We start from the raw sequence: 15,478 nt of genomic DNA, 5'->3' as shown, positions 1-15,478 counted from the left end.
GATTGTGGCCAAAGAAATGGTACTTCTCTGCTCCGTGCCATTCATCAGTCCAAGTTACAATGAAGTGCTTGTATCATTGCTTTTATCTGGTATTTCATGTTGGCAATTGCTGTCCACATTTTTGAAGAACGCAATATGGTCCTAGCGCTGATCAAACAACTTACTATTGCTGTAAAAAGTTCAATCACAGAAAGAAAAGTAGCAGAAGTTACAGGCAGCTTCTCCCCATAGGATTACGTGTATCCAAATGTTCAATGACTTGGCAATAAATAAGTGTTTTTAGCACAAACATTCTTGGTCTGTACTAAAAATAACTTGCTAAAAGAAAAAAGCCACTTACCTCATAGGTTCAGGTTTTTTACTTTGACAATTTATTAGCAATAGGTAGTCTTGAGGATCTTCTTGACCAGAGGAAGGCTCCAGTGGAGGGATGTTAATAAGCTGATAAGGAGGAGGTAAGAAAGATTCTGCTTGCATGGAAGGCGGTGAAGTGTTGATGGGCAAGGGTAACTCAGCAGATGGTTGTAAAGAACTGACCGGTGGCTTCACAGCATCTGCAAACAGAGGCAAAGCATTATTTTTACAATGAAGGAATGGTCTTTACAGTACTACCAAAAAAACAAAATCATATGGAGGAAGAGAAAAGTGAGGGGTTTTGATTCAAAATTGTAAAATCAGTGGACTCAAAAGCATCTGTATATTAACATCTCTTTCAGAGTATTTCCATTTTAATATTTACAATAATTTTTTAATAATCTTTCCTAATCTTTACAATCTCTGTTTTTTTCCTAACTGTAATCAATTTCCCAGGTATGCCTTGGAAAGAGAAGTCATCCTTTATTCAATGACTTCTTTAACCTGTTCTCTGGTCACAAAAAGAATGGAGATGCTCAGAGTTGCAGAACATAATTCAATTGTTTTAATCAAGAGCAGATGAAGGCACATAGGTTATTAGTTTAATATGGTAACCCGAGTCAACACTTGCACGTATTCATGTCTTTCTGACCAAGGTCACTTCAACACTTGAGATTAGTCACCAGTCAAGAACTGACATCTCTCAATATCTGAGAAGCAACTGAAAAAAATGCTGGTTTTGCAATGACTAGAAAAATAAGTCAGAGGTACAATGGGTACTGTGTTCCACTTAATTCCCTTGTTACATATCCCAACTTTTTATTTTAGTACAATAAACAAAGTAGTTGTGGTGGTTGTTGGTTGGCTGGTTGGTTTTGGGCACGTTTTTTTTCTGGGGGGCAGGAGGGGAAGGAGTGTGGGGGTTTTGTCTTTTTAATTCTTATGCACTTCTTATGCAGATTCTAGAATAACTTATTTCCTTCTAAATACATGTATCATGACTATGAAATTATCTGAGAGACTGGAAAATATTGACACTGTAAAACATTAAACAATCATTTAACTTCTTCATTGCTCTAATGCTATATTGACTAAGAACAACATAATTAAGCAAATTGTTCCTGAATTATCAAGGCTCCCTTATACTTGCAACTCATTGTACATTCCAATTTACACATCCCAAGAATCGACACTGATTATTAGCATTGTTGAACTGAACTTATTATTATCCAATGCAGACTGCTCCTGTTAGGCCTGCTGGCCAGCTATGCACTACAAAGTCATTTCATCCAGCTTCTGCTTCCCAGCACTATCCTGGGAAGAAGCAGATAAGAATATAGCCCCCTCCTGTTTCCAGTACTGTGTACACCAGGTACAAGTGACTTAGACCTAGAAATAGCAACAGCAATATTTGCTTTGAACTCTCAAGGCACTTTAACACAGGCTGAGAAATTAAATCCCACCACACCCATGTGGGTGGAAGAAGTCTATGTGTATGAAAATTCTTCAACTCAGCCTACCTGAAAAGGTAGGATAACTTAAAAAAAAAAGTTGCATAAAAAGGTTGTGCTTGACCTATCCATCAAACTAGTCAGCAGAACAAAGGCAAAACCAGACTGCACCCAGTGATCACACACACAAAAATAAAATGCTTTCCTGCATGCTAAAATATTAAAATATGAACAATTTTCTACAATTAAATAATTTTAAGAGTTTGAAGGAACCTATTTGAGGTACCTACTGATACTTTTCATTCTCCTAACGTTGGGGTTCAACAGCAGGAACAGAGAAGTGCCTGAATGGACCCACCAGCATGTATTTCTTGCTCCCGTAAAAGAGGTGTTGAGAGAAAGGACAAGTAGCTCTCTGTCCTGTCCCCTCCAGAACTGAGGAACACAAGTAAACTTATGCATGAATAAGAACAGAGAACCATTTCCTGCCAGATAAAATATCTGGCCACACATAGACATGATCTAGGGTTCAGCATATCACAGTCCACACCCCTGTTCCTCATCCCTGACTACACACGACCTTCACATCATTAGATTTGCTTGGTGCCAAGTTCATGTAAGGTGAAAAAAGAAATCAAACAGGACATCCCTGCAGCTTCCAAGGAAGATGGGTGTGTCAGCTAGACCACAGCTAGTCAGGAGGGCTCAACAGGTATAGAGCAAGATGCATGCCTACGTGAGGACAATGCACTTAAGCAAACCACGCACTAGCATTCCCAGGATGAGTAATAAGACTCAAAGGTATCTTTCCAGGGGAAAAATAAAATCAAGAAGCTTGAGAGAGAACCAATGGATCCTCCAAGTTTGGACAGTTACTTTTTTGGGTCAGCAAGAAAAAAAATGTGTGCATAAGAAAAAGAAGTTAAAGGCTAGCTAAAACTTGTAACTTGTGAAAGGAGGCAAGGTGGTAAGGACTCTTACGCTAAATATACTGCCTACCCCTTTGAGTACACTTATAATTTTGACCTCTACCACCATGCTTTGGCAATGAGCTCCACACCTTATGTGTGGCATGAAAACTCACTTCCTTTTATTTTAAGCCAGCTGTCTGATAATTTCACATCATATCCTTCAGGTCCCATATTCAGAGAAACAGTCAGTTGCCTCCCATTCATAATCCCCACTCCCAACGTTACACAACTTTGTCACAGCTTGACCTAGCTTGTGCTGCTTAATTTTTCTTGGTACAGAAGCCATTTCAATATAGATCTGGTTTCCTTTCACCTTCACCTTTCCTAGCTCTACTAATTCCTTCCTGAGAAGGGAAATTATCCATTGCATAAAACACACAAAACCAAGTCTGCAACACACTGATTCATTTACAAAGATATAACAATAATTCATAAACCTTTGTTACTGAGTATTAAAGGTGACACCAACTACCCAGAAGGTTCATGATCTCTTCTCTGGGCAAGGATTTGGAGCCCATTACTGTTAACAGATCATTAGGGATACTTTCCTTGTGATGTGCTGCCTCACTTATTTTGACATATACCATTTGACAAAATCCATGAGTCTTCCTACAGATCTGTTGTGAGGTGTTTTTGTGTAGTTTGGTTTGGATTTTTTTTTTTCAGTGGATAGAGCACTAAACTATTAAAATACCAACCTTCTGATCTGTAAATGCTGTAAGCTAATACCTAATACAAAGAGCAACTGAACTCTGTCTAAAGCACTTCACTGCTGGGCTACTTTATAGCTTTATACATTCAAGCTATTTCAAATTTGACTACTAAGAAAACAGTAATGTTAACGACTTTCTTCACTGAGCAAATGAATGCTGTTTGCCTATCTGTACCCTGTGAAATACTCTTTGCCACATACTTCAGAAACTGATATGAAGGAAAGAGCTTCTCCCAGCAGCCTATTACGATTTCAAAGTGTACAATCAACTTGCTTCACTTTGGACTAGCAGATTTTTAGGGAAGGGGTCATCTGCACACCAAAGAGCGTTGTAAGTTATTTGGTTTGTTCCCAGAGCTCAGACACTCAAAGCACTTTGAAATAACTGGGAGCTGGAAAAACACCCAGGACATTTAAGATGCAAACAAGCACAATAGGAATCCTATTTTGTTTTTGTAATTCCTGCATTCAGTACAGCTATAACAAGCAGCTTTCTCAAAACAGGGTCAGAGTTCTATTTTCTCTCCTTTAATATGATAAGAGTAGCTACGAGCAACATCTTTGCTAGATTTTTTTTCCCCATAATAATATTTTGGTTTTGCTTCACTAATAAAACAATCACAAAAACAATGAGGAGATACCAACATTTTCTGAACAAGAACAGTAAAGGGCTCTGCTCTCTTTCTTCTCATCTATTTAAAGCTTCTGTAATTCCACAGGTTGCTAGATCTGTGCTTTACAAACAGTATAGAAGATCTGAGTGTGGGAGTTCGCATTTAGGGCTGGTTTTGTGTTTTTGGTTTTGTTTCTATTGAGAGCAAAACAAATAGTTTTCTACATGATGATACATAATGTTTTAATATTCTAATTATGTAAATACTTGAACTGTTCACATTGTGAACAAAAGCGAAGCTTCATTAAAGCAAGCATTTCTTTAAACATCAATCATAACCAATATATGAAAAAAGCATTATTTGCAGACTGCAGGTAGAAAGATTAAAATAGAAATGGGATCTTCCCATTTTAACACTGAATAAGAAACAGATCTACAGTCATGTGATTCTGCTATTCCTCTGAGGTGTTTCATTCAATCCATTTACTATGATGCAGATGTTATCATTAAATCAATGGCCAACAAAGTATTACAGCAATAACCTTGAACAAAAGTTTACACTTACAACAGCAGAACTACAATAACCCCCAACAAACTTCACTTCAATCCTTAAAAGGGCTTCCCTCTCCCTCTCTTTTCTTTTTTTTTAATTTAAGTCTGTTAAGTAATTATCTGTGCTGCTTAAGCATCCTGATTAAGCATCCTGAAACACACTGCTGGAGTTTCATCTAGTGTCAGCTTCCACTGCGTCTCAAGTGAAGGATCCTGGAATGAAAGAGCCTCGTGTGTTCATGTGTACACACAGAACACAAGCATGTGTATGCTAACTGGCACAGACAAGCAAGCACTTGATCTGTTTGCATACTTAGCAGATGCAAGCCAGATCCAGCCCAGAAGATGCATGGACATCTTAGTCTGGGTTTGGTTTTCAGCATAACTGATCAGTTTAAAATCAATATGAAATCCATACAGTGAGCCTTGATTCTCAACCTTTTCTGCTATTCCCAAAGAAAAGACTTTCAAATGCTTTAGAAGTCCCTATATATTTATTTTCTTAGTTTAAGATAAACCCAACATATCTCCTTCTCTAAACATAGTACCCTATTTAAAGAGTAGTAAAGAACAACTTAGCAGTTACTTGTTGTACATTACACTCAGGACAACCCTGCCTCCTGCATCCAAACCACAAACATGACTGTTCCAAGCCCTTATCACATGCTCAGGTTTCTGGCTTTCAGAGCTCATATCTAAAACTTAGTACTTATTATCTGCAGTTCACATGTAACTTAAACTGCACTTTTGGCTATCTATTTCAAAATTAAAAACACCAAAAGCATTTCCACTCAGAATTTCTTCTCCCTCTCCACCTGCAATTTTAAAAGGCTGCTCATTCAAAATGGGGGAGAAAATCAATCATCTGCAGCCTGTTCTCTCCACATTCAGATGGTACACAGGCCAGGTGAGGCAGGAAAAAATCATCACGGAGTCATGTTACAGATGAACTTCTGTAGGTGCTTGTGAAGATAAACAGTGCAATCCACCACAAGAAAAACCTTGGGTTGTTTTTCTTTTTTTTTCTTCACTAAAAAGGCTCAGAGCTCTCCTTGCCAGAGAGGCTGCTTTTAACCACACAGTGAGTTTACCCAGCCGGGGCTGCAGTACATTGTCTAGCACCTCTGTGCTTCAGAGCTCCATGAGCTGCCCCACAGCACCTCATGACTTGAGAACTAGCAAACTGCAGAACAGTTTTCCAGCCTAATCTCTTCCAATCTCCTTTTAACAACTCATCAGGTGATGTTAATGCCACAAAACGTGTGCTGCAGGAACCAGGGAAAACTAATTTAATTACCTAGTCATATTAGATTCAGTTTATTTTTCCTCAAGGAAGAACAGAATCACCTTCCATATGATTCTTTTTCCTAATATGCAGCTGGCAAATTAAGATAATCCCAAACACTGATTAAGATTCTACTGCATCTCTGATAGTAAATTATACCTTTCTAATATATATAATTATTCGTCACGTACTTCTAAGAGAAGACCTACTGTTGTATATTGGGGCCCTATGCATCATCTCATCATTATTCAACCACATCATCTGAAATAAATGCCATTTTCACCTTCTCTGCTGTCTTGTCCTCCTTTGGATAAGAAGTTACGATTATCTCAGCTGTGAATCCCTTTACTCAGCTCTTTTAGCCACCAGCTACCATCTCTACCAAACCTGCTATGTCAAATCTCAGGTCCTCCGCAGGTCCCACTTCTTCACCAGACAACTTGCAACACTGACAGCCTCCTTCACAGTCTATCCTCACCTTCCTCTCAGTAATTCCACCCTCAAACACCCTCCCATTTTTGTATCTTGGTGGCCATAACCCCTATTTTTACTTACTCAAAGAAACCAAGGAGAAGAGATGCCCTTGTGCTGCTGTTCTCAGACTTCTAAGACAACAGGCCCACAACCTTTATCCACTGTCCTTCTAATGCCTAACTACCTCCCCTCCTGTTATTCTTTACAGTACTCCAAAGCCTCCAGTCACCCATTCTCCTGGCATGTCATGTTTGATGTCATCTTGCTAGTTACTCATATACAAGAGATACAAATCCATCTCAACTCTTCATTAAGTACATCATCTCTTTGGTGCAACATGGTTGCAAAGACTTTTTTTTTTTTTAAGCTTACTACTCTGTCATTGCACTTGGCTTTGTACTCCTCCAGAGTCTTACTTCTAAAAGCTTGTGCTGCTGCTGCTTCTCACTTCTGATCCCTTTCACAACCACCATCTCTAACACTCACCATATGTTTCTGAGACGGTGATTTTGATTTGCCAAGCATGCCAGCCTCTATCATACTCTTGTTAAAGCTGTCAGAGGAGAACATTTACTTATTTCTTACTGGCAGATCCTTCATGCAGGAAGAACACCCTAAACATCTCTAATACCTTTTATTTATCCGAGACCCTCTGAAAATTTAATTCCCAAAATCCCCAAGTTCAACAATACCGGAAGCAGCTGAAGCACTAAGACCACGTAGCTGTCACAATGGTCAACGTCACCTTATTTGCTTTCACTTCTTGCCATGCCTATGTTCATCTCTCTTGCTGCAGATAAGTTCCTAGTGGCAGAGCCTGTTTTCTGTTCCACGCTTACATTACAGGCAGCACAGGTGTATCCTGACTTGATACAGCCATCTTCAACACAGCATCACAGCAGTGATGCCTGGCCACACAGCATTAGACAGAATACAAGGAGTTGGGATCAGAAGGGGGAGGAGTTATGTTCATCTTGCCAGTCATTGATACAGTATCCAAGCTATGATCAACTCCCAGTGCATGTATTGCCAGAACATGATTAAAAAAAAAGCGTGATCTCAAAATAATTCTACTGTTCAAAACCCAGAAGGCATAAGAAACATATTAGATAGCAGCTGCCTGAACAGAAATCCTGTAAACTTTGAAAGTGTTGTGTGTCAGGCAAGCTGTAGCTCTTCCTAAAAGTATGGTCCTTGTAATGACAAAAACTTGTTTTACCAAGTTAAGTTATTTGTGTAAATCTAATTTCAACATCTTGGTCTTCCCTTCTCTTTTTTTTTTCTGTTTTACTTGGTTATTTCTTCTGGTTTCCTTTGTTGTAGCTACCTTTATTCAAATGAATACATGCGAGCAACATATAGTTTGCATATAGTAAGATTACTTCCTCCTTCCCCTGCTTGGCCAAGCACGCAAGCCACTAAATTACAGAAATATGGAGCTAGATTATGTAGAAAACATTAATCATGTATGTCTACTGAATTCCAGGGATGAGCTTAGAAGGTTTTTATAATTACATTGCTCACTGTGAAAGAAACAAATTACTTGTGTCTTCAGGTAACTGATATATGTCTTGCTTATCACAGCTGTTTACATTTGGAAAGTCAGCTCTACTGTCAGTATTTTCTTCATGGGAAAAAAATAAATCCTTCAAACTTCTCTCACCATCAATGACTATCTAAAATAATTTTCTGTTTCTACTGTTCTTTAAACCTTTATTCTCTTCATTCTGGAAGCTCAGGCCACAGTATTTTGGCTGAGGTCTCAACAGCACCAGGCATAGGAGGACTGTAATTTCCCATGTGTCTTTCCATCCCAGAATGTCTCTCACTGGAGTTCAAAGGGCACAAAACACTGGCACCACATTTTTACTCATAGTTACATTTTAACCTCTAAATGATCTATTATATTATGACCTTACAGAGAAATCATGAATTTTAGAAGTGTGGTATGAAACTTGGTGGTAAAACTAAGTCCATGCTCATGTGAGGCTCCCCTCAACTTTAAACATGCATTTTAAAAAACCAAGATGCAACAGAAACTGTTTACAGTTTCTATTTCAAAACAAGAAGAATTAGCTGAAGAAAACATAAAAAGTACACAGAAATTTGTTTATAAAAGAATTATGGAAGAATTATTTAGCCTTTTTTAAGAAAAAATTCTTTTTGTTTCTGCCTGGTTGAAAGTTTAAAATACATGAATCACTGTAAACATTCAAAATAAAGTCCTATAAAAAGCCATATAATCTAACTGGGACGTAATCATTACAGATTCCACTATATCATGACACAACCAGGAAGCTGGAGACACAATGGACTGTAAACATGACTAACGTTATTTACTCAGTCCAAATGCCACTGTAGCATTGTAGAATTAACAGATTTCATATGCACAAACTGATTTCTAGATGGAAGGTCACAAAAAGAATTAGATAGCTAGAAATTACTGTGAATACTCTTTTTAAATAAAAGAAAATAGTAACGTCACATCATAGGCATTTCTGAGTATTCACTCATTATGAGAAGAGCAACTCAGAGCTAGTCTGAAGTGATCCTTATTTTTAATGTCTCTCCACAGTTATGGTGAACTTTCTCCCTCATTCCTCCTAGCAACAAAACAACTTCATATTCGTTTTCTAATAGCACTAACCATCACCTCATCATAATCTTTCTTTGTAAATCCAAGAAGGCAATCGAACTGGGCTTCCAGGTGAACAGCAGCAGAAGCAATAGTCTCCAGTGGTGTCCCCGTATCCTTGATAGAGCAAAGGATGCCCATGACATTTCTCTCACAAGACCCTTAACCAGTCTGGCAAGAGACATTTTTGGCCAGCTTCAAAGAAAACTATCTTCTGCTTCCAGAGGCTAAATGTCATGGTTTAGCAAGGAGCAGCTTTTGCTTGGTAACAGGGGGAGGAGGTTGCAGTGAAGACGCGATAAATAGTTTTTGGACTCTCCCCCGGCTCCTAGGTTCAGCTGGGCCAATCTGGTGCCTCTGCGACGACTATTGAGGGACGCGAATTTGAAGTGCTGGTAGGAGGTGTAAGAGTGATACAAGATGGAGGCGACCACGCGGACCCCACAGTCAGAGAAGAAGGAAGGAAGGAGGAGCACCAGACCAGAGACCCCTCTGCAAGCCGTGGTGAGAATGCAGGCTGTACCCCTGCAACCCATGCAGGGCAATGGCAGGACTGAGAGCCACCAGTAGCTCTGTGTGAGTGCACCCAGATGGGTGAGGGACTTTGTGAGGAGGTGGCCATGATGCAGGCCGTGCTGGAGAGCCTGTGCGCTGCAGAGCAGACCCACGTGAGAGGCAGAAAGGAGCTGCAGCTTTTGGGATGAATGCACGTCGGAGCAGCTTGTGGAGGGTTGCCGTGTGTGTGAGGTACCCCATGGACTTGCAGGGAGCCCACCTGCCCTGAGGAGAGATAAATGGCAGAAGCTATCAGGAACAGACTGACTGAAACTCTCACTCCCTGCCCCCCTGGGCCATTGATGGGAGAAGGTGGTAAAAACACCGGGATCATGGCTCTCAGCCTGGGAAGAGGGGAAGAGTGGGGGGAAGGTGGTCTTAAAGGGCTGGTCGGACTCTTCATTGCTGTACCACTCTGTTTTATGTTGGTTGTGTTTTGAGGTTTTATGGTTATGCTTTAGTTGGTGTTGCATTAAATTATTTTCTGTTTTCTTCCCCAAGCCGAGTAGCCTGGTCTGTTTTGTCCTGGATCTTAAGTGGCAATTAAGCTCTCCCTGCCCTTTAGCAATCCTCAGGTCTTTGGTACTTGAGGCTAATCGTGGTCTTTTGTTCCCTGATGGGCCTGAAGGTTGGTTATGCCTCATACAATCTCTTTTTGTTTAGTTTTAAAATAATAGTAATTTTTTATGGTCTGCAGTGAACTACACCTATTCTTTAACTTCTCAAAATAAACTGTAGGTTAACACAGACTTCATAAAGTATGTTCATGACTTGTTCTTCCATTAGCAGGAAGACTTATCTTGTAAAAATAAGAATATGGCAATGGACAGACACTTAACAAGCAGGTTTCGCATTTTCCTTTTAAAAATCTTTCTCAGCATATTGCAAGATATTACTAAGCCCATAAACCAGATAATACTGTCAACTTTCACTTATGTGAAGTAAAGCTGCTGGGATAATTCAGATAAACCTAAAAGACGACATATGCAATGACAGTACGATGGAGATAAGTTACTGACAGAATTGACTGGAGAAATACCCAGTTTTGGTCCAGACAGTGAAAGCATAGTTAGTTCTCTCCACATTCATAGTTCAGTTCAACACACGTAACATCAATAGAAAATTATGAATTAGCAATACACCAGCTACCAGCAAGAAAAGGCCTCATGGCTTTGAGACGACCTTGCCTTTCTGTTACACGCAATGGACAGGTGCTTTGTGGTCTCACAAACACAGGAGCTGCCAGATAAACACATTTCCTCCTTATTTCCAAGAACCAACAATTTCTGAGCACGACCTGCACATGGCTGCAGTAGTGTATAACCCACTGAAGAGCAACCACCTGCCTACCTCTCTCCTGTTAAGTAACGGATGCCTGGCAGACTGAATAGTGAATCACACAGCAATCACCCTTAGAAACATACCGTGGGTAGTCTTGGTTATGTTCAGGATGTCATAAAAACATGCTGGAACTGTCAAAACAAGCACCCTTCACTGAATTTATTATTAGAGTGGCAATTCATAGATGCAAGTTTTCATGACAACATATTAGTTCAAAATGGCAGTAAGTAGAAAGGAAAGAGCCCCTCTTCAGAAAACAACATATTCCAGTTGTTTTTGAAGATTTGGTTGGAGAAGAAGAGATCCAAGCCTTTTCCCCCCCATGCACACTTCCCTCAATCCACAATGCTACAAAAAAACCCAGGAATTTAATTCTAGCTCCTTTACTCAGGCATGCTTTATTCATAACCCTCTTTCTGCTTCTACTTAGTCGTTTCTCAGGACCATGACTACAGCAAGTCATGCAATGCACTAATCTCTGCAAGGAATGAGGACGAATCAGTAAATAAATAAGGATGGATTCAAGAAACACACCATCCTGTTTTCTACAAGGTGCTGTCACATAATGTGTGTTTTGGTAGGATTAGAGATGGACAGTGGAGAATTACAAGTTAACTTTTGTTGGTTTCTGCTGGTGAGGGGTGGATTTTTATTTTTTAAGTTCCAAAGCAGATGGAGAAATGGTAATATTAGAAACCTGACATTTTGCACTCATTCCTCCTTGTGTAATGTATGTTTTTATATCAAATGGGATTCCTTTGATGATTGTGATGATCTTGTTTTGCATGATTTTACCTAAAGTTTTTTCCTATACTCTCAAGACCTAACATAATGCAAAACAGAAGAGCATAATCCAAGTTCTACATGCACTTAATTTGTAAAAAATTCTTAATACTTCCCTCCGTTCTGTGTAGTGAGTGACAAGAAAATTCCATAGTAAATGCATACAGGTTTTAAAACATATGCCAGCTACAGATAGTAATCTTATCTTTGAAATACTCTTCTCATATAGGCACTGAACTTTCTCAGAAAAACCATGAGAACTTACCCTCATCTGTAGGGTTGAACCCACAGATATCACAGATACATCGAACCCACTTATTCATCTCTTCCTCGCTGTCTGCTACCAAATAGAAAACTCTGTCTATAGTGTTGATATCAAAAATATAACTGTTTTCAAACTCTTTTTTGTTGAACGTTAATCCAGCATCCACTTGTTGACACAAATTTAAGTCAATAATACGGATAGGCTTCTTGGCATGGTCATTTTTGTAGTATTCCAATACATCTGGATCCCCTGTTAAACGGCCGCTGCGAAGCACAAACCATCTCCTCTTCCATGCCTGATAATTAGAAAGAGAAAAAAAGGCAGAAAAATTAGAAGGAAGAAATTATACTTTAAGAATGTTACTTTTTTGTGTATGGTTTCAACCTGGGTTGAACCAAGTAATAGAAAGTTCAATTACAATTCTAAGAGATCGCACACCAGTCACTTGCATTGAATGCCACCTGTTTCGGTATTGTTAGAGCAGTGGGAAAGGCTGCGGGAACTGGGGCTTTTTAATCTAGAAAAGAGGAGACTGAGGGGAGATCTTATTAACATTTACAAATATCTAAATGGTGAGCGTCAGGAGGTTGGGGCATCCCTTTTTTCTATAGTAGCTAGCAACAGGACAAGGGGCAATGGGATGAATGTTCCACTTAAACATAAAGAAAAACTATTTCACTGTGAGGATGACGGAGCACTGGCACAGGCTGCCCAGAAGGGTTGTGGAGTCTCCTTTCTTGGAGGTCTTCAAGACTCGCCTGGACAGGTTCCTATGAGACCTGATCTAGGTGAATCTGCTTCTGCAGGGGGGTTGGACTGGAGGATTTCTGGAGGTCCCTTCCAACCCCTACCATTCTATGATTTCACTAATCATCTAAAGTTTTGCTTCACCTTCAGGCAGATGCATTTAACTCTTAGTTTTTCACTGATACTCAACTAAAATGACCTCCATTTATAAGACAGACAATGCTCACACTGTACACTCACTTCAATGTTAGGGGTACTCTGCCCTCAGAGCCTCGTAATATTTCTACACTAGTAGAAAAAAGAGCTACATATTATTTTGGAAAACATTAGAGAGATGAGGTTGGAACAAATAACCAAATGTTATAGTTTTTCTGCATAAAACCAGTCTTTGTGGAAAGTCTGTCCGCAGAAGAAATGTACATTTCACAATCTGACACACTGCTTGTTATATCAGTCTTCAAGATGCTGCAGAGAGAAAAAAGCTGGCCCAGGAAAAAAGCACAACTAAAATGCCTCATCTTCCATCTAATCCTCAGCTGCCTTGCATGTTCATGGGCATCTGTTACCTGGCATAATTCTTGTCAAAGATGCTAACTCAAATCAAGAAACCAAGTTGTTTGCATACAACTGTCCTGGCATAATCAACAGCATCTTTATTGCCCCACCTAGCTGCATTTTGGTTCCTTGGCTCTACCAACAATACCACATTCTATACAAGCTTCCTTATATACACAAATGCCAGGATAATAGGCACAGTACAAGAAACTGGACATACTGCCATTGCCCACTAGAAGAGCTGCACTGCATTCACAGTTAGAAATCTCAAAGTAGAGCCTGCACGGAGCGGGAAGCCATCACTATTTTGACAATATGCTTTTACATTTTTCAGCAATATTGAAGACCAAGGCAAATGAATGCAGGAGTCAGGCCACTGTGCATTACATCGCACACTCACACCATACCCCAAGGCACTCCACTGAAAACTTCTGTAGGATGTTCAAACACTGTCACCAAGCTTGAAAAAAAAATAAAAACCGCCAAAAAAAACCCCAAACAAACAAACAAAAAACCCCAAAAAACCAAAATAGTAAAACCAAGAAGAAATTAAAAAGTAAAACAGGTGAGTGAATTCTCCCTTTAGCCAGCCATGGCCACATGCTAACCAAGGTAAGGAATGAAACCAGCAAGGATGGTCCCAGAAATGGTCAAGACATTATAGATGTCCTTTACACACTGGCACATGGCTTGGAAAATAACTTTCTTACTGTGTATTAGTAAAAGACTCAGATCCATTTCCTTGAGGCACAAGAGTGTTGCCATTTCACTTTTATGTAGCTGTAACCTTCAAACAAAGGAGTGGAGGGAAGATGTAAAGGCCTGACAGTGAGAACTGCACTACCATCTCCTAGCTCCAAACTAGCATCGTCAGCTTTGCGCTAGAGACTCACAAAACCCTCATTGTCAAGCGAGTGTGCTTTTTTTTGGGTATCAAGCTTGGGAAGCTATTATGAAAAGATAATACAGCAAGCAGGAGAAAGGGGAAATGCCAGACAGCTTAATTAAAGCTTGTGATCCATTCTCCAACTACCAAGCCTCTAAAAGTTATTTAAGTAACTTTAACACTTTATAAGACAAGTATATTTATTGTAGACATGAATTCAGCATCTGCCTTTAAAGGCTGAACTGTGTGAATCAACTCAATGTCTCAAACAACTAATTTCACAGTAGCAGTAAGTTTAACTGGGTGAACAGTAAAACACAGAAGTAGAAGATGTATCAGATGAAATCCTTTCAATTTAGATTTCAAATGTGAGCAACTTCTAGAAGCACAGCTGATAAGCAGTGTTTAACAGTAACCCAAAGTTTGGTTTGTTTCCTGTTTCCAAATCAAGTGACAACTTAGATGCAGGGATAACAGGAAACTTCACTATCAGAGGCTTTCTCTCCGGACAAGGTTGATCACAGATAGCTGTTACAAACAAAACTGCAAAAATTTGCTGCTTCAGAAACCAGCTTTATCTTTAACGTCAGCCTTCAGTCACTCAAATGACATTTTCAAGAGATCAGAGATAGGAAAGGGACAAGAGTAATTGAGAAGCGTGCTGCATTTTGTCTCAGAATTTGTGTTAAAAAAACAAACTCAAAACCTCTCCATCAACCGATTTTCCCTCTTCCAAAAGCCTATTTCTAGTACTATGTTAAGGAGAAAAAAATTCTTCGCAATCCTGACAATCTCTGTTGTGCATTAATGAATAATTAGGACTCAAAAAAACCAACCAACCAACCAACCAAAAATCAACCAGCTAAACAGAATTTGCTTTCAACCCCTCAGGCTACAAAATAGAAACCATAAAGTACTTAAAACACTGAATTTAGCCCACCAGCACCTGCGACTATTTTCGAAGAGTTCTCACATAGTGCATATGTGAACATTTATTTCAGTCATATAATGAGTCACACTCACTGAAACTGGCACAGATTATATTCAAAAACAAAAGCAATTCCATAAACTACACACTAATAAGGCAGATACAAAGGATCTCTGGATTACAGTACAAAGCACAATTTAGCAGCAGAATAAAGCTTAAAGCTAGACAAGCGAACTGACATCAGCACCCTTGCTAATCATAGTACAAAAGCGCCTCTATATTTTGTCAAAGTGCAAAATGAGTCCACATAAATCACTCTTTGTTATTTGAAAATATCTGGGATTCTTAAAGCCTGATCTATTTTTAACATT

General features: G+C 39.4%; 1 protein-coding gene across 3 annotated transcripts in view; it reads right to left on the bottom strand.

Moving 5' to 3' along the window:
* Window positions 1-15,478, bottom strand: part of GAB1 (GRB2 associated binding protein 1) — a 102,813-nt gene that overhangs the window by 32,509 nt on the left and 54,826 nt on the right. For all 3 annotated transcript variants that reach the window (XM_061993947.1, XM_061993948.1, XM_061993949.1), the window contains exons 2-3: window positions 11,992-12,286; window positions 341-554 (exon numbers count right to left, since the gene is read on the bottom strand). In XM_061993947.1, coding sequence (XP_061849931.1) covers window positions 341-554; window positions 11,992-12,286 — 509 coding nt within the window. The remainder of the gene's footprint in view (window positions 1-340; window positions 555-11,991; window positions 12,287-15,478) is intronic.

Source organism: Colius striatus, chromosome 3, assembly GCF_028858725.1.
Source record: "Colius striatus isolate bColStr4 chromosome 3, bColStr4.1.hap1, whole genome shotgun sequence".
Classification (NCBI taxonomy): Eukaryota; Metazoa; Chordata; class Aves; order Coliiformes; family Coliidae; genus Colius; species Colius striatus.
This window is presented reverse-complemented; position numbering and strand designations above follow the sequence as displayed.